The following is a 14124-nucleotide window of genomic DNA, read 5'->3' as shown; positions in this document are numbered from 1 at the left end:
ACGGAGCCACCCCTGGCTTCCACACCTCTGAAGGGTGAAGGAGGCAGGCCCAGAGCTGCCCCTGTGCACCATGCAAGGCTCGTGCTGGGGTTCGGGCATGGAGGGAGTGAGGCAGGGGTGCGACAGCTCTAGGGGAAGATGCAAGTGGCTCGAAGGATCCGTAGCAGATGGGATTAAAAAAAAAAAAAGTTTAATATTATTACAGTCACGAGGCAGGACAGGACAGTTCAGAGACAGCTTCTGGAAGACTCAGCTGTGCACCGTCAGCTCCCACCCCTGCTCAGTCCAGCTTCTCCAGCACGGAGGGCACGTACACGAGGCTGAGCTCGCTACCAAAGTTGCAGACAATGGCGGCATTGTCCAGCACCAGGATCTGGCGAGTGGGCTGGGCCTCACTGTTTTTCCCCAGGTAGACGGTCTGTAACAGATCCCCGTAGTTTAGGTCCCAGAAGGAGACACAGCCCTGGCCGCCAGTCACCAGCAAGTTGTCGGAGATGACCCCCAAGCTTGCACCACAGCCCAGGTCCTGGAGACAAAGACAGGATCAGCTTAGTGCCTCGAATCCCTCCCTAAAATGCCAAGAGTCCTGTGGCCCCGGATCTGCCCACCTGCTGAATGGAGTAGAGCTTGATGCCGGTGCTCCGGTCCCAGATGCTGATGAGGTCATCCAGGCCACTACTGATGACACAGGAGGTGGTACAGGTGAGGGAGGTGACATCCCCACGGTGAGCGAACATGTGGCTAACCCGGCTGCCCGTCAGCACATCCCACAGACAGATGGCCCCATCTTGTCCTCCACTGGCCAGCACCATGGTCTAGGGGAAAAGGCGCGGGGGGCTGGGTCACTGGGGGAATGCCTCTGTCCACGAGAGTATCCCAGTGCCGTGGGGAGTGGGGGTTCCCTCCCTTTCTGCTTCCCCAAAGGTTCTGGAGGCCAGCTGTCCCAAGTCCAAACAAAGGCCATGGCTTGGTACCCAGTACCTGACCCGTGGCCCCCTCACCTGGTCAATGTACACTGCTGTGATGGCCCCTGAGTGGCCCTGCAGGGTGAAGAGGCAACACGAGTCCTCCAGACGGAATACCTGGGGCAGGGGTGGGCATCAGGTTCTGGTCTCGGGTGGTTTCCCAGTTCCATTTTTGGCTGGGAAATCCCTTCTCTACCTCCTCTCCCTGGCTGACCCCAAAAGCTCGCCATCCCAGGCTAGGCCACCGCAGCCCCCACAAGACGGAGCCAACCCTCACTCTCAGCGTGTGGTCCTGGCTCCCGGTCACGAGTCGCCCGGCTGCGGCCTTCAGGGCTGTAATGGGTTTCTGGTGCGCACAGGGCACGGTGTGGGTGAGGCGACAGGCTACCGCGTCACTGCTGCTGTACACAGGGGATGCGGGGGAACTGCTTCGCCCTGGAGTCCCTGCAGACAGCGGCCCAAGTATGCAATCTCTGAGGAAACACCCTGCAGGCAGCCCCCGCACTCTGCACCCCTGCCCACCGCCGGCCGCAGACACGTGCCCAGCACAGGCCCTCTGACCTCGGAACTGCAGGGGGCTGAGGGCAGCGTGGGTCTCCAAGGAGAAGAAATCCAGTGAACCGTTGAGCCGGGCAGCCACAATCCTGGAAGAGAAGACCGGCTGCTGGGGGCGCTCCCTCAGAACACCCGAGCCCCGTGGCCACCGGACGGGTCAGCTCCGCTGGGCATATGGGAGCGGCCGGAGGGACCATGGCCGAGAGGCAAGCACAGGTGCTGGGAAACATGCTGAAGCCGGGGACCCAGGCTGCAACTCTACCCTGCCTCTGTTTATCTGTGAAATGGGGACAACTACTGCCTCACAGGGTGGTCACAAGGGCACATGAGCTGACGTGTAAAGTGGCACCTGGAGAACAGGTGAGACAGGTTAAAGCCCTCATAGCCTGAAGCTAAAGGGCGGGCTTCCGAGGACGGAGATGGGCCCCAAGGGGACTGTGTGGGAGCCGCAGGAGGCATGTGGTCTCACCAAAGAAGAGCAGCTTTGCTCTAAGCACCACCCACTGCACTCCCTTTTTCCACACAAAAAAGCAGGATTTCTTCCCTGCCCAGGAATCCTAGGCAGAGACAGGGCATTTGCCCAGAGGTCCCACCAGCACAAGGCAGGGCCTGCCTACAAGGCCTGAACCAGAAAGCCACAGTTGGCCATAGCCTACGAAGGTGGGCGCAGGGGGAGCAGGAGGGCCAGGAGGAGAGCCGGTGGTCACCAGGAGCTCTGAGGACTGGGCAGACACCCTGGGGTCAGGGGCGGGAGAGAACGAGCAGAGCAGGGAAGAATTTCCAAGTGTGGAGGAACTGAAAAACATGCCCAGGCTGGCGGGGAGGCTGTTGGCACTTCAGCTGTCACCCCCACTGTGGTGGCGTAGCCTGGGAGGCTGTTGGCACTTCAGCTGTCACCCCCACTGTGGTGGCGTACCTGCTGCTGACAGGTGTGGGGCTGAGTACTGAGAAGAGCCATCAATGACGCATTGGGGAAGGGACTGGGAAGGGCACAGCTGGGGCTTGGCCAGGCTGGGCAGCACTCTCACCTCTTGTCCAGGAATACGAGGGCCGTGATGCCCGAGGACACCTCCTCGCTGCTGCAGCGCAGTGTGCCCTCAATGGCGTCCCACACCTGCAGGTCCAGAGGCCATGAGCACCTGCCTGCACCCTAAAACCCTAAGTGGACTGCCCTTCCCCCATCCCTCCATCCCCTGGCCCCGGCCCACCTCCAGGCGGCCGCTGCTCCGCCCCACCACGATAAGGCTGCCCTGCAGCTCCAGGCTCCAGATGGAGCCGTCTGCGCTGGGGGCCCAAGCCAGGGAAGGGGAGCCCTTCTCTGGATAGGCCCCCTCGTCCTCGGGGGTCGGGGGCGACCCGGGCCCAGGGGAGGCCGGGCGCAGGGCTGGCGAGTGGCTAGGCGCCAGGCCGTCCTCCTGGTACACGCGCTGCACCAGGCGGCTGAAGTCGTAGCCCGGACCCTCGCGAGCACGGCTGCAGCCCGCCCGGTGCCGGGGCTCCGGCTGCGTGGGTTCCGAGAGCCTCGGCTGGGCAGAGAAGTTGGTGTCAATCAGGCAGGTGAGGTCTGGCTGGTCCCCGAAGAGGGCAGGCGGCTGGGGGCCCCGGGGCCGGTGCCGCAGGGGAGGGCTGTCCCCCGGCTCCTCCAGGCCCCCCTTCCCGCTGTCCGACAGCCGTTCCCAGCTCTCCTGCGCCTCGAACACGCTGCCAACGCCACTGTCGCGGCGCAGCCTGCCGCGGGCCAGGAGGTCGGAGTGAGAATGGAGGGAAGATGGAATGAGGACGGAGTGGGGTGGGGGTGGGGTGGGATCGGAGGGGGCGGGGGCGGGGGCGGGGGCGGGGGCGGGGGCAGGCACTTACCCCAGTCGCGGAATGCGTGTAAGGCAGTCCCCGGTCTGCGCATCCCACACACACACGTGGCCGGCCAGGCAGCAGCTCACCAGCAGCATGCCGTCGCTGGCCAGACACTCGATGTCCTGCCGGAAGTGGGGGGAGGGGTGTCAGCACGTGGGCCCCGCCCCGGCCCCGCCTCCGCCCGCCCCGGCCCCGCCCACCAGCTCACCATGAGGTGCCCGCGCAGCACCAGCGGTAGGATCTCCGTCTCGGGCGGCGCGTAGCCGTAGTCGTCGCAGGGCAGCTCTCCACGCCGCCGCCGCCCAGGCCCGCTGCCGGGCTGCCCGTAGTTGCGCGGGCAGAGCACGCGGTAGAGGCAGAGCAGCAGCAGCACGAGCACCATGCCAGCCGCCAGGCCGAGCGCCGCCACCCTGCGCGGGCGGGAGCGTGGTCACGTGCGCCCCCACCCCTGAATCCCCCTCCGCCGACCACCTCCCTGGGGAGCCTTACTTGTACAGGGTGATGTCGCCGTGGGCAGGCACCACCCCGGGCGCCCTGGGGCCGGCCTCCCAGAGCGCCCCTGGGCCCTGCCGCTGTGAGGGCCAGGCACTGCGACCGTCCTGAGGATGCCGCCCCTCCAGGGCCTCCCTGGGGTTCAGGCGCAGGGTGACCGGGATGACAGGCAGCAGGCTAATGTACCTGGGAGCCGGCGGGGGGTGGGGGGGGTGTCAGCGCGGAGCCTGTGAAAGGGCCCCTCCCCCTTCCCACCAAGACTGGCTCAACAGCGGGGGGGGGGGGGGGGGGGGGGTGAGGGGGGGCGCAGAGCCAAGTCCTTCCCAGCCCAGGACCGACCCCAAGCCCTGCTCTGTGATAGGCACCCAGTGCCCATACAGCCACCACTGCATGTGGGCCGCCTCTGTCCCCCATCCGGGCACAGAGTGGGTGACGGCCGGTGGGTTGAGGTCATTCCAGCCGAGGGGCTGGCCGCAACCTGTGAGTTCCCAGGGTGAGACCCAGGGCCATTGTCTTGGGTTGTGACTGCCTGGAGCATAGGTTCCTACCTCACAACCCTATGGGTGTTTCTTGGAAAGGAAACACGAAATTCAAAGCAATGGGTCTCCTGCCTGAGGAGGAAGGGACGCTCTGGGACGATGAGCTGATACAGCCCAACTCACCTCTTGGCCAGTGTGATGTTGTAGTAGCTGAAGAGCGTAGGCCAGTGGCGGAAGGAGAGGGTCCTCCAAAGTTCCTCATCCTCAGGCCCCCAGGTTACCTCTGGGACAGGGCTGTCAGGGGTGCCCTCTGCTGGGCCCCCAGGCTCAGGCGGCTCTCCAGGCAACGTCTGGTTCTCAGGTAGCTTAGGGGCATCAGGTGGGAAGATGGAGAAAGCAGGGTCGGGGTGGCTGGCGGGCAGTACACCACTAGGCACAGGCATGGGAGTCAGGGCGCCGTCGCCCAGCGGGCTCTGCTCTGTCACCTGGGCAGCGAGGTACGTGCGCAGCCCTGCTGGGTCTGTGTACACCAGGATGCCGATCCAGACGACAGTGCCGGCCTGCAGGGGGGCCAATGGGTGCTCAGAGGGACCTCCGGGTGGCCCTGACCCCCAGCAGCCTTGGCCCTCATGCCAGAAGGAAACAGCGTAGGGACCTCAGGCCTGGGGGTGGGGAGAAGACCCAGGTCCCAACCTGTCCTCCCTTCTGCCTCACCAAGTCCTCCCACTACCACCTGGGCCAACTGTCATTGGAGGGACCGAGTCCCCTTTTCATGGTCAAGGTTTGGGTTTCCTGCCCTAGAAATAACGAAGAGCGCCCTTAGAACTTCCCCAAACCCCATCTAACAGCTGGGGCCAGAAAGCAGGCACCATTCCCATGGTCAGCACGGCGAGAGGGACCGGCTAACTGACCTGCTTCAGAGACGCCCATGGGTTCCCCAGTCCTCAGAGGGCCTCAGCCTTCTCCCTGCAGCTCCATGGGAGCGCCATTGCTGGCCAGTAGCCAGCCCTGCTCCTCTCCTTCCACGCAGCCCAACAAGTGAAAGAGTCTGGCCAGCATTTTCTGACGCCGGGCACTGTTCCATCCCAGAGCACCCCATCCACCAGGCTCCTGTCCTGCGTCCCTCTAAGGAGACGGTGACTCTTCTACCCGATGCTCCCGGGACTGCTGCTCTCAGAGATAGGCTTATCACCTCCGAAGCCACCAGGATCTGGGCAGGAGGGTATGGTGGGCAGCTTCCCAAAGCCCGGCTTCCTGGGGCCGTGAGGGCCCGAGGAGCACCCCCCACCTCCCAAAGCAAAGCGCAGAAGTCCAGAGGGAACGGAGGGCCAGCCCTCAGAGGGCGGCGGGGGGGCAGGGGGTGGCAGGTACCATGATGAGGCGCTGCGCCAGGCGGGTGCGGGCCAGGAAGTAGATGACACGCAGCCTCTTGGGGAGCCGCAGGTTTCGGAAGGAGGACGGTTGCAGCGTGATGGTGTGGGGTGTGGAGGGCCGCACAGCCAGCTGCCGCTCGAAGCGTGCTGGCCGCCCCACTGGTTTTGCTGGGGGCAGGCAGGCCTCTGAGGGCAGCCGCTTGTTCAGGTCTGCTAGCTGTGGGGGGCACAGTGGTCAAGGCTCGACCTTGCTGTCCAGAGGCAGCCCACGACCGAGATCTGCAGCGCTCTCACCCTGGGCCACCCTGAGCATGGCCAGGAAGGTAGGTGGGGCAGGGCACAGCGCACTCCTACCTCCATCCGGCGGATATCAATGGAAAGGACAGTGGTGAAAAACAGCATCTGAAGGAAGAAGTCCGACACCAGGCCCACAACGGCGAAGAGACAGAACTCCTGGAATTAGAGCAGTTGAGGGAACACGATGACATCATGGCGCAGACCCTGAGAAGCAGCTCCCTGCCTGCAAGTACCTCAGAATCTGTAGGGCAGTGGCGGGCAGAGCCCAGCCAAGAGATAAAGAGATGCTGCTGTGTTCTGACTCTGAGAGTGGCCGAGGAACAAGCGGCAGTGCCAGCTACAACCCCCTCCCTCCCCACCAGGGGGCAGCAGAGACACTCTCCCCCACCACCACCCCAAGAAGGTGGAAAGGGTAGGTGCTCTCCCTATACCTTCCAACCCCCCCTAGAGCGGAAGGCCTGATCCAACCTGAAAATCTGAGCCCCAGCATCCCGCTCCCCCAAAAGGCCTCCCTCAAAGACTCTTTGGCCCTGCTTAAGTTCTATGACCAATGCCTACACAGAGCCCAGGCCTGACCCAATGTCAGGATTCCCAGAAAGCTTCCTTGCCAGTGACTGCACAGTACCAACGGAGGGAGAGAGGGCAGGAGGGAATTATTTCTGCCCTGAAAGGAATATGGGTAGTGCCTCTGCTCTCCAAGTTCTGTCCACAGAATCTGCTCAGATTTCAGTTTTCCTTCCCTGCCCTTCACCACAGCTCCCACTCACATCTGGGGTAAGATAAAGGACCCAGCTCATGGTGACACAGTGCTCTGGCAGCTCTAATGTCCCAAGACGGCACTATGTCCTGCAGATGCCCTCTGGGTCACCCTATGTTCTCTGCTCACACCACAACTCAGCAGCCCTGCCAGCTCCGGGGGACGGACGGGGAAGACAAGCTGCACGGCTCCCTCCCTGCAACCCCCCAAGTCAAGTCTGGGCTCCGACTCGGCGTAGGTCCCCCTCTGCCTGCTCGCAGCCCCACAGTGGGTGGGAGCACTTGGCCAAGAACAGGAGCCACTCGGAGCAGTGGGTGGTGGCCCTCCTATGGTGGGGGGTGGTCTGTGCCTGGAGGCTACATAAGTGGGTCCACACTAAGCCCAGGAAGGAGGAGAGGGCCAATGCAGCACAGGGCTTCTGCTTGAGAAATGAGAAACAGGTCTGACTGGAACTGGGTAGAACTTCTGAACCAGGCCTGCCAGGAGCACTGTGTGCATGGAACGGCATCTGGGCAGCAGAGGTCCCAAGGCCAGGGCGTCCGTGCTGAGGGGTACCCCCGCACGGGCAGGCCTTGGGGTCTTACCTGGATGGCGGGCACCAGGGTGAAGTAGCCAATGAGGATGATGCCCAGCTCCGTGGCCATGTTCTTCATGATGGACCAGCTCTCACTGCTTAGGCCTGCAGGGGACAACAGGGCCATGGGGCCAGCACACAGGCAGGGTGCCCAGCCTTCTGAGGCAGCCATTCCACCACAGTGGCCCAGTGCTCGGGACTCTCCCAGTGCCCAGGCTCCAGTACTGCCAGCACTGCACGGCTGCCGCAGGGAAGGGGCTGGAGAGTACCGAGAAGAGCTACGGCCGCCATCAGACGAAGGGAGAAGCAGGGTGCGGAGATGAGCAAATCCAAGAGGAAAGCCGAGTTCCGCCCACTCTGGCACACCCATGTACTATACTGTCTGGTCTGCAAGGGCCCGGCCACAGCCGGTGGAAGGCCCGAGCGATGCAAGTGCTGGCTGTGTTCTTCCTCCAGCCCCTGCCCCCAGAGCAAGCCCCTGCTGGGTAAGGGGCCGTGTCCCCTCGCATCCTCAGAGCTCCCCATCTAGCGCAGGGCCTGGCCTCTCACAGCAGCTCACAAAGGCTTCGAATGAACGAACAGCCTGCCCTCGGCCCCGTTCCCACAGACTGGGGGTTCCGCAGAGGAAGTGCAAGAGTTCAGACTTCCAGGTCTAGGCTCTCTGCCCACTTTCCTCAGAATCCTGACCCCCAGCTCCTGTGGCACCGAGTCCCAAGGGCCTTTCGTGGCAGCGGTGGAGGCAGTGTCTCTGCAGTGACCAGACGCAGGAGCCTGCACCTGGTGCGGCAGAGTGAGGCAGGAAGAGGAAGCACTGGGTGCCAGTCTGGACAGAGGGCCACGGCACACATGGGCCCTGCTGTGTTCTGACTGAAACATGAACCAGCACAAAGTCCAGTCTAGCAGTTCCGTGGTTCCTCAGGGCACATGCTAGCAAGCCCCCAGGGCCCGGCAGTCCACACGACGTTATACTGGAGGTCAGAGCAAGGGCGACCCGTGGGGCCCCCTGTCTCCTCCACAGCAGGAAGCGCAGCACAGAAGCCCCCCCCCAGCACCCCCTTCACTGCCAGCCGTGTTACCTTGGGCAATGCGCAGCTTCACCTCCAGGTCCACTGGGGTCGAGACCACAGACTTGGTGAGCACCAACACGTTCTCTAACCCAATAACCACCACAAGGTAAGGGAAAATCTCGCTGGGGACAGAGAGGGAGAGAGTGAGGACTGTGCTGAGGAGGCCCCAGCACGTGCTGCTCCTCCATAGGCTTGGGCCCTGGGAAGGCTGTGGGGTTTGCAGCCTCTAGCGGGAGGCTGCTGAGTGACTTCCAGAAGCACAGGGCACAAGCCCCAGCCCCCTCTGCCGCACTACACAGGCCCTCTGCCTGCACAGCCCTCAGCTTTCAGGCAGGCTTGGAAGCCCGGCCGGGCGTCAGCAAGCATCCTGGCCTAAATCTACACAGCACCCAGCGGCTGCCAGAACACCACTCTCCCTGTCTCTCCCACACCGGAACTTCCAGAGCAAAGGGCGGGGAGCCCTTGGCAGCACCGCAGCCAGGCCCTCGTCACCTCTGCAGAAGCTATCTGGAGAACTACCTGTTCTCTGGGAGCTGAGGCTCAGACTACTGGTGAGAACTGTGAGGGACAGGTCACCCCAGCTGAGGTGTACCCGCCGGGACCCCTGCTGTGGGGCCATGGAACCCAGGGCTCTGAGGAGGGCACAGCAGCCACGGGGGATGGGGTGTCAGCCCCACCAGGTTCAGAAAAGGCAGCAAGTGTTCCACGAGCAAGGGAAGTAACAGAAAGCACAATATCGCTGCGCCCACAACCAGCCTGAGCAGCCCCAGTAAGTGAGGAGCCAGGCAGTCAGCGGCCACTAAAGGATGGGCAGGGGCCGGGGGAGCCTAAAGACCGAAGACAAACACGGAACAGGGCTTCCAGCCCCAGAGCTGGAGAGAAATGGCAAGAGAAAGCACAGGTCAATGGAAAGGTGGCAAATTAGACTGTGCTTGTATCTTTTAAAAACTCTGAAATGGGGGCGCCTGGGTGGCTCAGTGGGTTAAAGCCTCTGGCTTTGGCTCAGGTCATGATCTCAGGGTCTTGGGATTGAGCCCCGCATCGGGCTCTCTGCTCAGCGGGGAGCCTGCTTCCCTTCCTCTCTCTCTGCCTGCCTCTCTGCCTACCTGTGATTTCTGTCTATCAAAATAAATAAATAAAATCTTAAAAAAAAAAAAAACTCTGAAATGACCTATTTTGTTAGTAATTGAATGTTTTAGGTGAAAAAGGGAAGAAATGTACCTTTCTTAACCTCCTACCCATCTGTGCCCTAAACCAATACGGAGCGGTATGCATGTGGATATATACTGAACACACACGTCCACATCGCTTACACACACACATGCAAAAACACACTTATATACACATATATGAATACCTGCCCCACATACACGGCCATACCTGCATATGTGTTATATGTATATATAGATACACTATACATACATGAGTGTAAATACAAGCCAAGTGAGTCAAAGGTAAAAAAATATATCTCTTCAATATCAAGATAACTACGTGAAGATCTGGCGGAACAGCAAGCATCCAGTCCTGGGCAAGCCTGGAGGCTCTCTGGCCTGAAGCTCAGGGGAGCCCGGTGGGGACCTACCCGCCATTGAGGGTGGGTGTCAGGCCGAAGAGTGTGCAGAGCCCCACGGACATAAGCAGCGAGCTGAGCACTGTGACCACAGCAGCCAGGGCCAGCCCCCACTTGGACTTGACCATGTCGATCTTGCCTGGAAGGCAGAGAAGACACCTCAGGGCAGCGTTTACCCCAGACCCTGACCCACCCGGGGCCCGTCTGGACTTATCTCCTAGGAGCAGAGTGTGCCTGACCTCTGAGGAAGCGGAGGCCCCTAGTTTAATCCAAGAAAAGAACAGCCACACATACTTCCCAGTCTCAGAGAAATGGTGTGTCTTGGGAGCCCTAACTCAGGAAGGGTCTTTTCCTGAGAAGCCAGAGAAGGCCCAGAACCACCCAAGCCTGAGACTCCACCAGAGGAGGAAGCCCTGGCGTTTGTGATCGCCGGGCATGGGTGACCTCTCTGCCAAGCCACCTTCAGAACAGGGAAGCAGGTAGCCTGGAATGCCCGCTTAGCTTGGAGAAAGCCCCCCGCCTCGGCGCTGTGCACCTACGTGTGGAGAAGTAGATGTAGGCGAACAAGATGATGTAGGTGGTCACGAGGGGGATGAGTTCGGCGATACCAATCTCCTCCTTGAAGTGCACGTGGACCAGGCTCTCCGCCCGCAGGCTGCAGTTGGGGCTGGGGTGCAGCAGCATCAGGCGGGCCCGCAGGCTGCCCAGGAACCTGCTCGTGGGCGGGGGGGGGGGGGCGGGGAGGAGTGAGGGGGCAGACTGTCCCTCTTGGGCCAGGGGAAGAGACCCTCCCTGGCAGGAAGGCCCATCAGGGCTGCCCTCCTCCCCATGCTGGAGGCTCTGTGGTGTCTGAGCTTCCCCACAGTCTCCAAGCAGCCTTGGAAGAATGACAAAGCTATCTCAGGAGCTCCTCCAGCTCCTTCCTGAACACTCCTTTCCTGACCTCTCATAGCACTCTAAGTGCCCAAGGCCCAGACAGCCGATCGACTGGAGGCATCTCCAGTGTTCTCTCCCTGGGTAGGGAGCTGCCTGCGGCACTCTGCTAGGAAGGCCTGAGGCCACATCGGGCTCAGGAGTCACCAGCTAGGGACTCCTACCAGAGTGGAAGAACCAGGACAATGAATTTGCCTTAGTCCCTTCTTCTTTTTCTTTATTTTTTAATTCAATTATCCAATGTATAGTTAGTTCCTTATTCTTAACCAGGCGTCAGGTCATCCCTGCTCAAATGTGGAAACACAGCCTCCTGCAGTCTAAGGGAGATAAACATTTCAACAGGATGCTTAAAAACTGCAAGTTCCGGGGGGCATTCTGGACACCCTAAACCAGAGCAGGGACTACTCAAAGCCTCATGCCATTCCACAGCCCAGCCAGGAGCCCCAAGCGCCGCCAGCCTTACTTGGCATGGTAGCGCCTGAAGACCAGGGTGATGGTGTATGAGACCATCCTCTTCCTGGTGTAGAGGCCCACCCCGCTGTACTTCCCGGGAACACCGAACAGCAAGTCTGCAGACAGAAAGCATCAGGTACTGACATAGGAAGACAGCCACTGTAGGGCTGTCAAGGACCCCTCCCTACTCCCACCCCGAAAAACATGGGGTAACCCCTGATCTGCCAGAGCGCCCATCACAGAGGACACGGTGACCAACCTAGGCAACCTGCCCTGGAGGTACCTTTGAGCGTGGCTGAAGTCTGTAGGGTTTTGGGCTCGTGCTGGTGGATGGTCCCAATGATGTCAGGATCAGCATGGAAGCGTTCCCGGTCATTCTGCCAGAAGTTCCCAGGGGACAGCAGCAGGCATCCATGCTCCGGAAGTAGGTTCCGGAGCTTCCTGAGGCCTGGAAGCAGGTCGGTCACCTGCAGGCACACCTCCTCCAGGCCCCTGGTCCCGGAACTGTGCAGGAGAGAGCACAAGGCACCTGCTGTGTCTGTGAACACAGGGCAGGCGCACTGCACTGACAGGGGGCTCCTGTCCTCAGGTTCCCAGATGCCTAAGGATTAGGACAGCTGCAGGGTGGGGGTTGGGGGGGTTCTTCCAGGTGGTCAACAACCAAACCATGTGGTTGATGGACCTTCACAGTACACGTGAGGCCCCAAGCCTCTCTGAGAAGTGCGTTCTGAGAGCGGATACAACCTCTCACACACTAAGACACCTCAGGCAATTCAGTGGGCAGCCAGGGCAAAAATGAGGGGCTTCATTTCAGTCACCAAAATGTGTGCCAAAGCCCTTAGCTAACTAAAATCCCAGAGGGGAGGCAGCCTGTGAAGCCAGCACACCCCAGAGACCAGGGGGCTGGGTGGCACCACCCATGGGGCCTCAGAAGCAATCCGTTGCTTTGGGGGTGCGGGGGGTGCCTCTTCTCAGCCCGACCACCACCACGTCCACGCCTCAGGGGCGCCAGGCAGCAAGCCAGCTGAGGTGTGAGGCAAGCCCGGCACAGGGTCAGCACTGATGACACCTACTCCATCTGAGACCTGAGGACAAAACTGTGCCCTCCGCAGAGGTCCAGGGGTGTGTGGCCATGGGGACCCGGCAGGATGCTGAGAAATGCAAAGCTGGCGACCCCGCCGCTCTGCTTGCCTGTTCAGTTTCCGCCAAGCTGGCTGGCTCTGTGGTTAGAGAGAGGCCGGCACCCACCCCTCCTGTGGTGCGGAAGGAGTTCAGGGAGGCTGTGGTCTCCGAGAGGGTTACCTGTCTCTCAGCACGTGGTTCCGGATCTCTTCCACCAGCTGGAATGCACGTGACAGAGGGGAGCGAAACACATCCACTGCCAGGAGGTTCTTGTGCCAGGGAGACACCGAGGACTTCACAAATATCTGCTGGATGTAAGCCACGGGGGCACCCACATACTGTGGAAGAAACGGGGGAAGGGCAGAAAGGTCAGCTCGGCACTGGCCCACGCTCGGGAAGGCTGTACTGAGCATCTACGATGGGCCAACCATGTGAGGCCCGAAGGACGGGACTTCAGAAATGAAGGTGTCCTCGAGGGGCTCTTTACCATCTATGGACCACTTCCCTACTCACTTCCCAATAGACCAGGGGTCAGCAGACCATGGCTACAAGTGTGGTCAAGCCCAACACCTGCTTCTCTGAATACGGTTTTCCTGGAACACAGCTGTGCCTACCTCACTCTGTGCTGTCCCCGGCTGCTGTCACACAACCATGACTCCGGTGAGTGTTCAGCACAGAGACTGTGACTCATGAAGCCTAAAGCACTTACAGCCCTGCCCTCTATGGGATGGATCTGCTGCCCCCGCAGAGGACCCTAAACTCCCAACAGGGCGCGGCCTGTCTTACTGACCCCATCACTTGCATGTCAGTGGATTTTAAAGATCCAAAGACCCAATTTTAAATCCCAGCTCTCCAACCGTACGGCCTCGGGAACATGTTGTATTTTTCTGGATTCCAGTTTCCTCACTGTGAAAGGATGTGACCGACATTCACCCCACAGCATCGAGAACACGCACACACACACCCCTCCCACCACATGGACCCACAGACACACACGTGCATCCAAACAGCACATGCAGAGATTACGTATTCACGGAAATCTTACCAATAAACAGTTCTGGCACAGCTTTTCACTGCCACCACCCCCGCCCCCCAACAGTCCTGTGAGAAGCAAGGTGACTCCCCAGGCTCTCAGGACTGGTGCAGGTGTTACAAGGGCCCAAGCCCGCGTCTCCTCACTGAACGCCACACCCTTCTCTCACTAGAACCGGCCGGCAGCCCTGGAAGAACTAACAACAGGTCCCTGACTGAAGCGTTCAGACATGTAACAGGCACGTCTGAGTAATTCCCAGTGACACAGAGGTCATGGAGCACCCCCAAAATGAGGTACTGGATTAGCCGGCCCAGGGAGAAATGGCGTGGAGCCGTGAGGTGGGGAAGGCCTGGCAGGAGAGGGACGGGGAGCGCCTCTGAGCGCACAGCCAGTCTGGACAGCACGCGGGAGTCCTGCCAGATACGACCAGAAGTCCCAGCCAGAACAAGGGGAGGCTGGGAGGGCGCCTGCCTGAGCGGTTGCGGATTCTAACCCGCTGACAAAGAACAGCCCCCGGCTGTCTTTGAGAGGAAGCGACGAGGTGGAAGTCACGCTCCGGAAGCCTCTGGAGTTATGGCATCATCCAGGTGGAGGCAGGGCAAG

At 60.9% G+C, this 14124-nt stretch overlaps 1 protein-coding gene across 1 annotated transcript in view; it reads right to left on the bottom strand.

The window, feature by feature from the left end:
* Window positions 1-168: 168 nt before the first annotated feature.
* Window positions 169-14124, bottom strand: part of SCAP (SREBF chaperone) — a 72611-nt gene continuing 58655 nt past the window's right edge. The window contains exons 4-23 of the mRNA XM_082705100.1: window positions 12669-12826; window positions 11650-11870; window positions 11377-11482; window positions 10520-10692; window positions 9993-10119; window positions 8420-8532; window positions 7354-7448; window positions 6070-6168; window positions 5714-5932; window positions 4526-4902; window positions 3861-4049; window positions 3580-3781; window positions 3378-3493; window positions 2729-3248; window positions 2549-2634; window positions 1527-1609; window positions 1243-1409; window positions 1002-1082; window positions 609-815; window positions 169-526 (exon numbers count right to left, since the gene is read on the bottom strand). Coding sequence (XP_082561226.1) covers window positions 281-526; window positions 609-815; window positions 1002-1082; window positions 1243-1409; window positions 1527-1609; window positions 2549-2634; window positions 2729-3248; window positions 3378-3493; window positions 3580-3781; window positions 3861-4049; window positions 4526-4902; window positions 5714-5932; window positions 6070-6168; window positions 7354-7448; window positions 8420-8532; window positions 9993-10119; window positions 10520-10692; window positions 11377-11482; window positions 11650-11870; window positions 12669-12826 — 3585 coding nt within the window. The 3' untranslated portion in view covers window positions 169-280. The remainder of the gene's footprint in view (window positions 527-608; window positions 816-1001; window positions 1083-1242; window positions 1410-1526; window positions 1610-2548; window positions 2635-2728; window positions 3249-3377; window positions 3494-3579; window positions 3782-3860; window positions 4050-4525; window positions 4903-5713; window positions 5933-6069; window positions 6169-7353; window positions 7449-8419; window positions 8533-9992; window positions 10120-10519; window positions 10693-11376; window positions 11483-11649; window positions 11871-12668; window positions 12827-14124) is intronic.

Source organism: Mustela nivalis (assembly GCF_964662115.1).
Source record: "Mustela nivalis genome assembly, chromosome: 1".
NCBI lineage: Eukaryota > Metazoa > Chordata > Mammalia > Carnivora > Mustelidae > Mustela > Mustela nivalis.
Note: the sequence above shows the minus strand (reverse complement) of the source record. Positions and strands in the feature narration are given on the sequence as shown.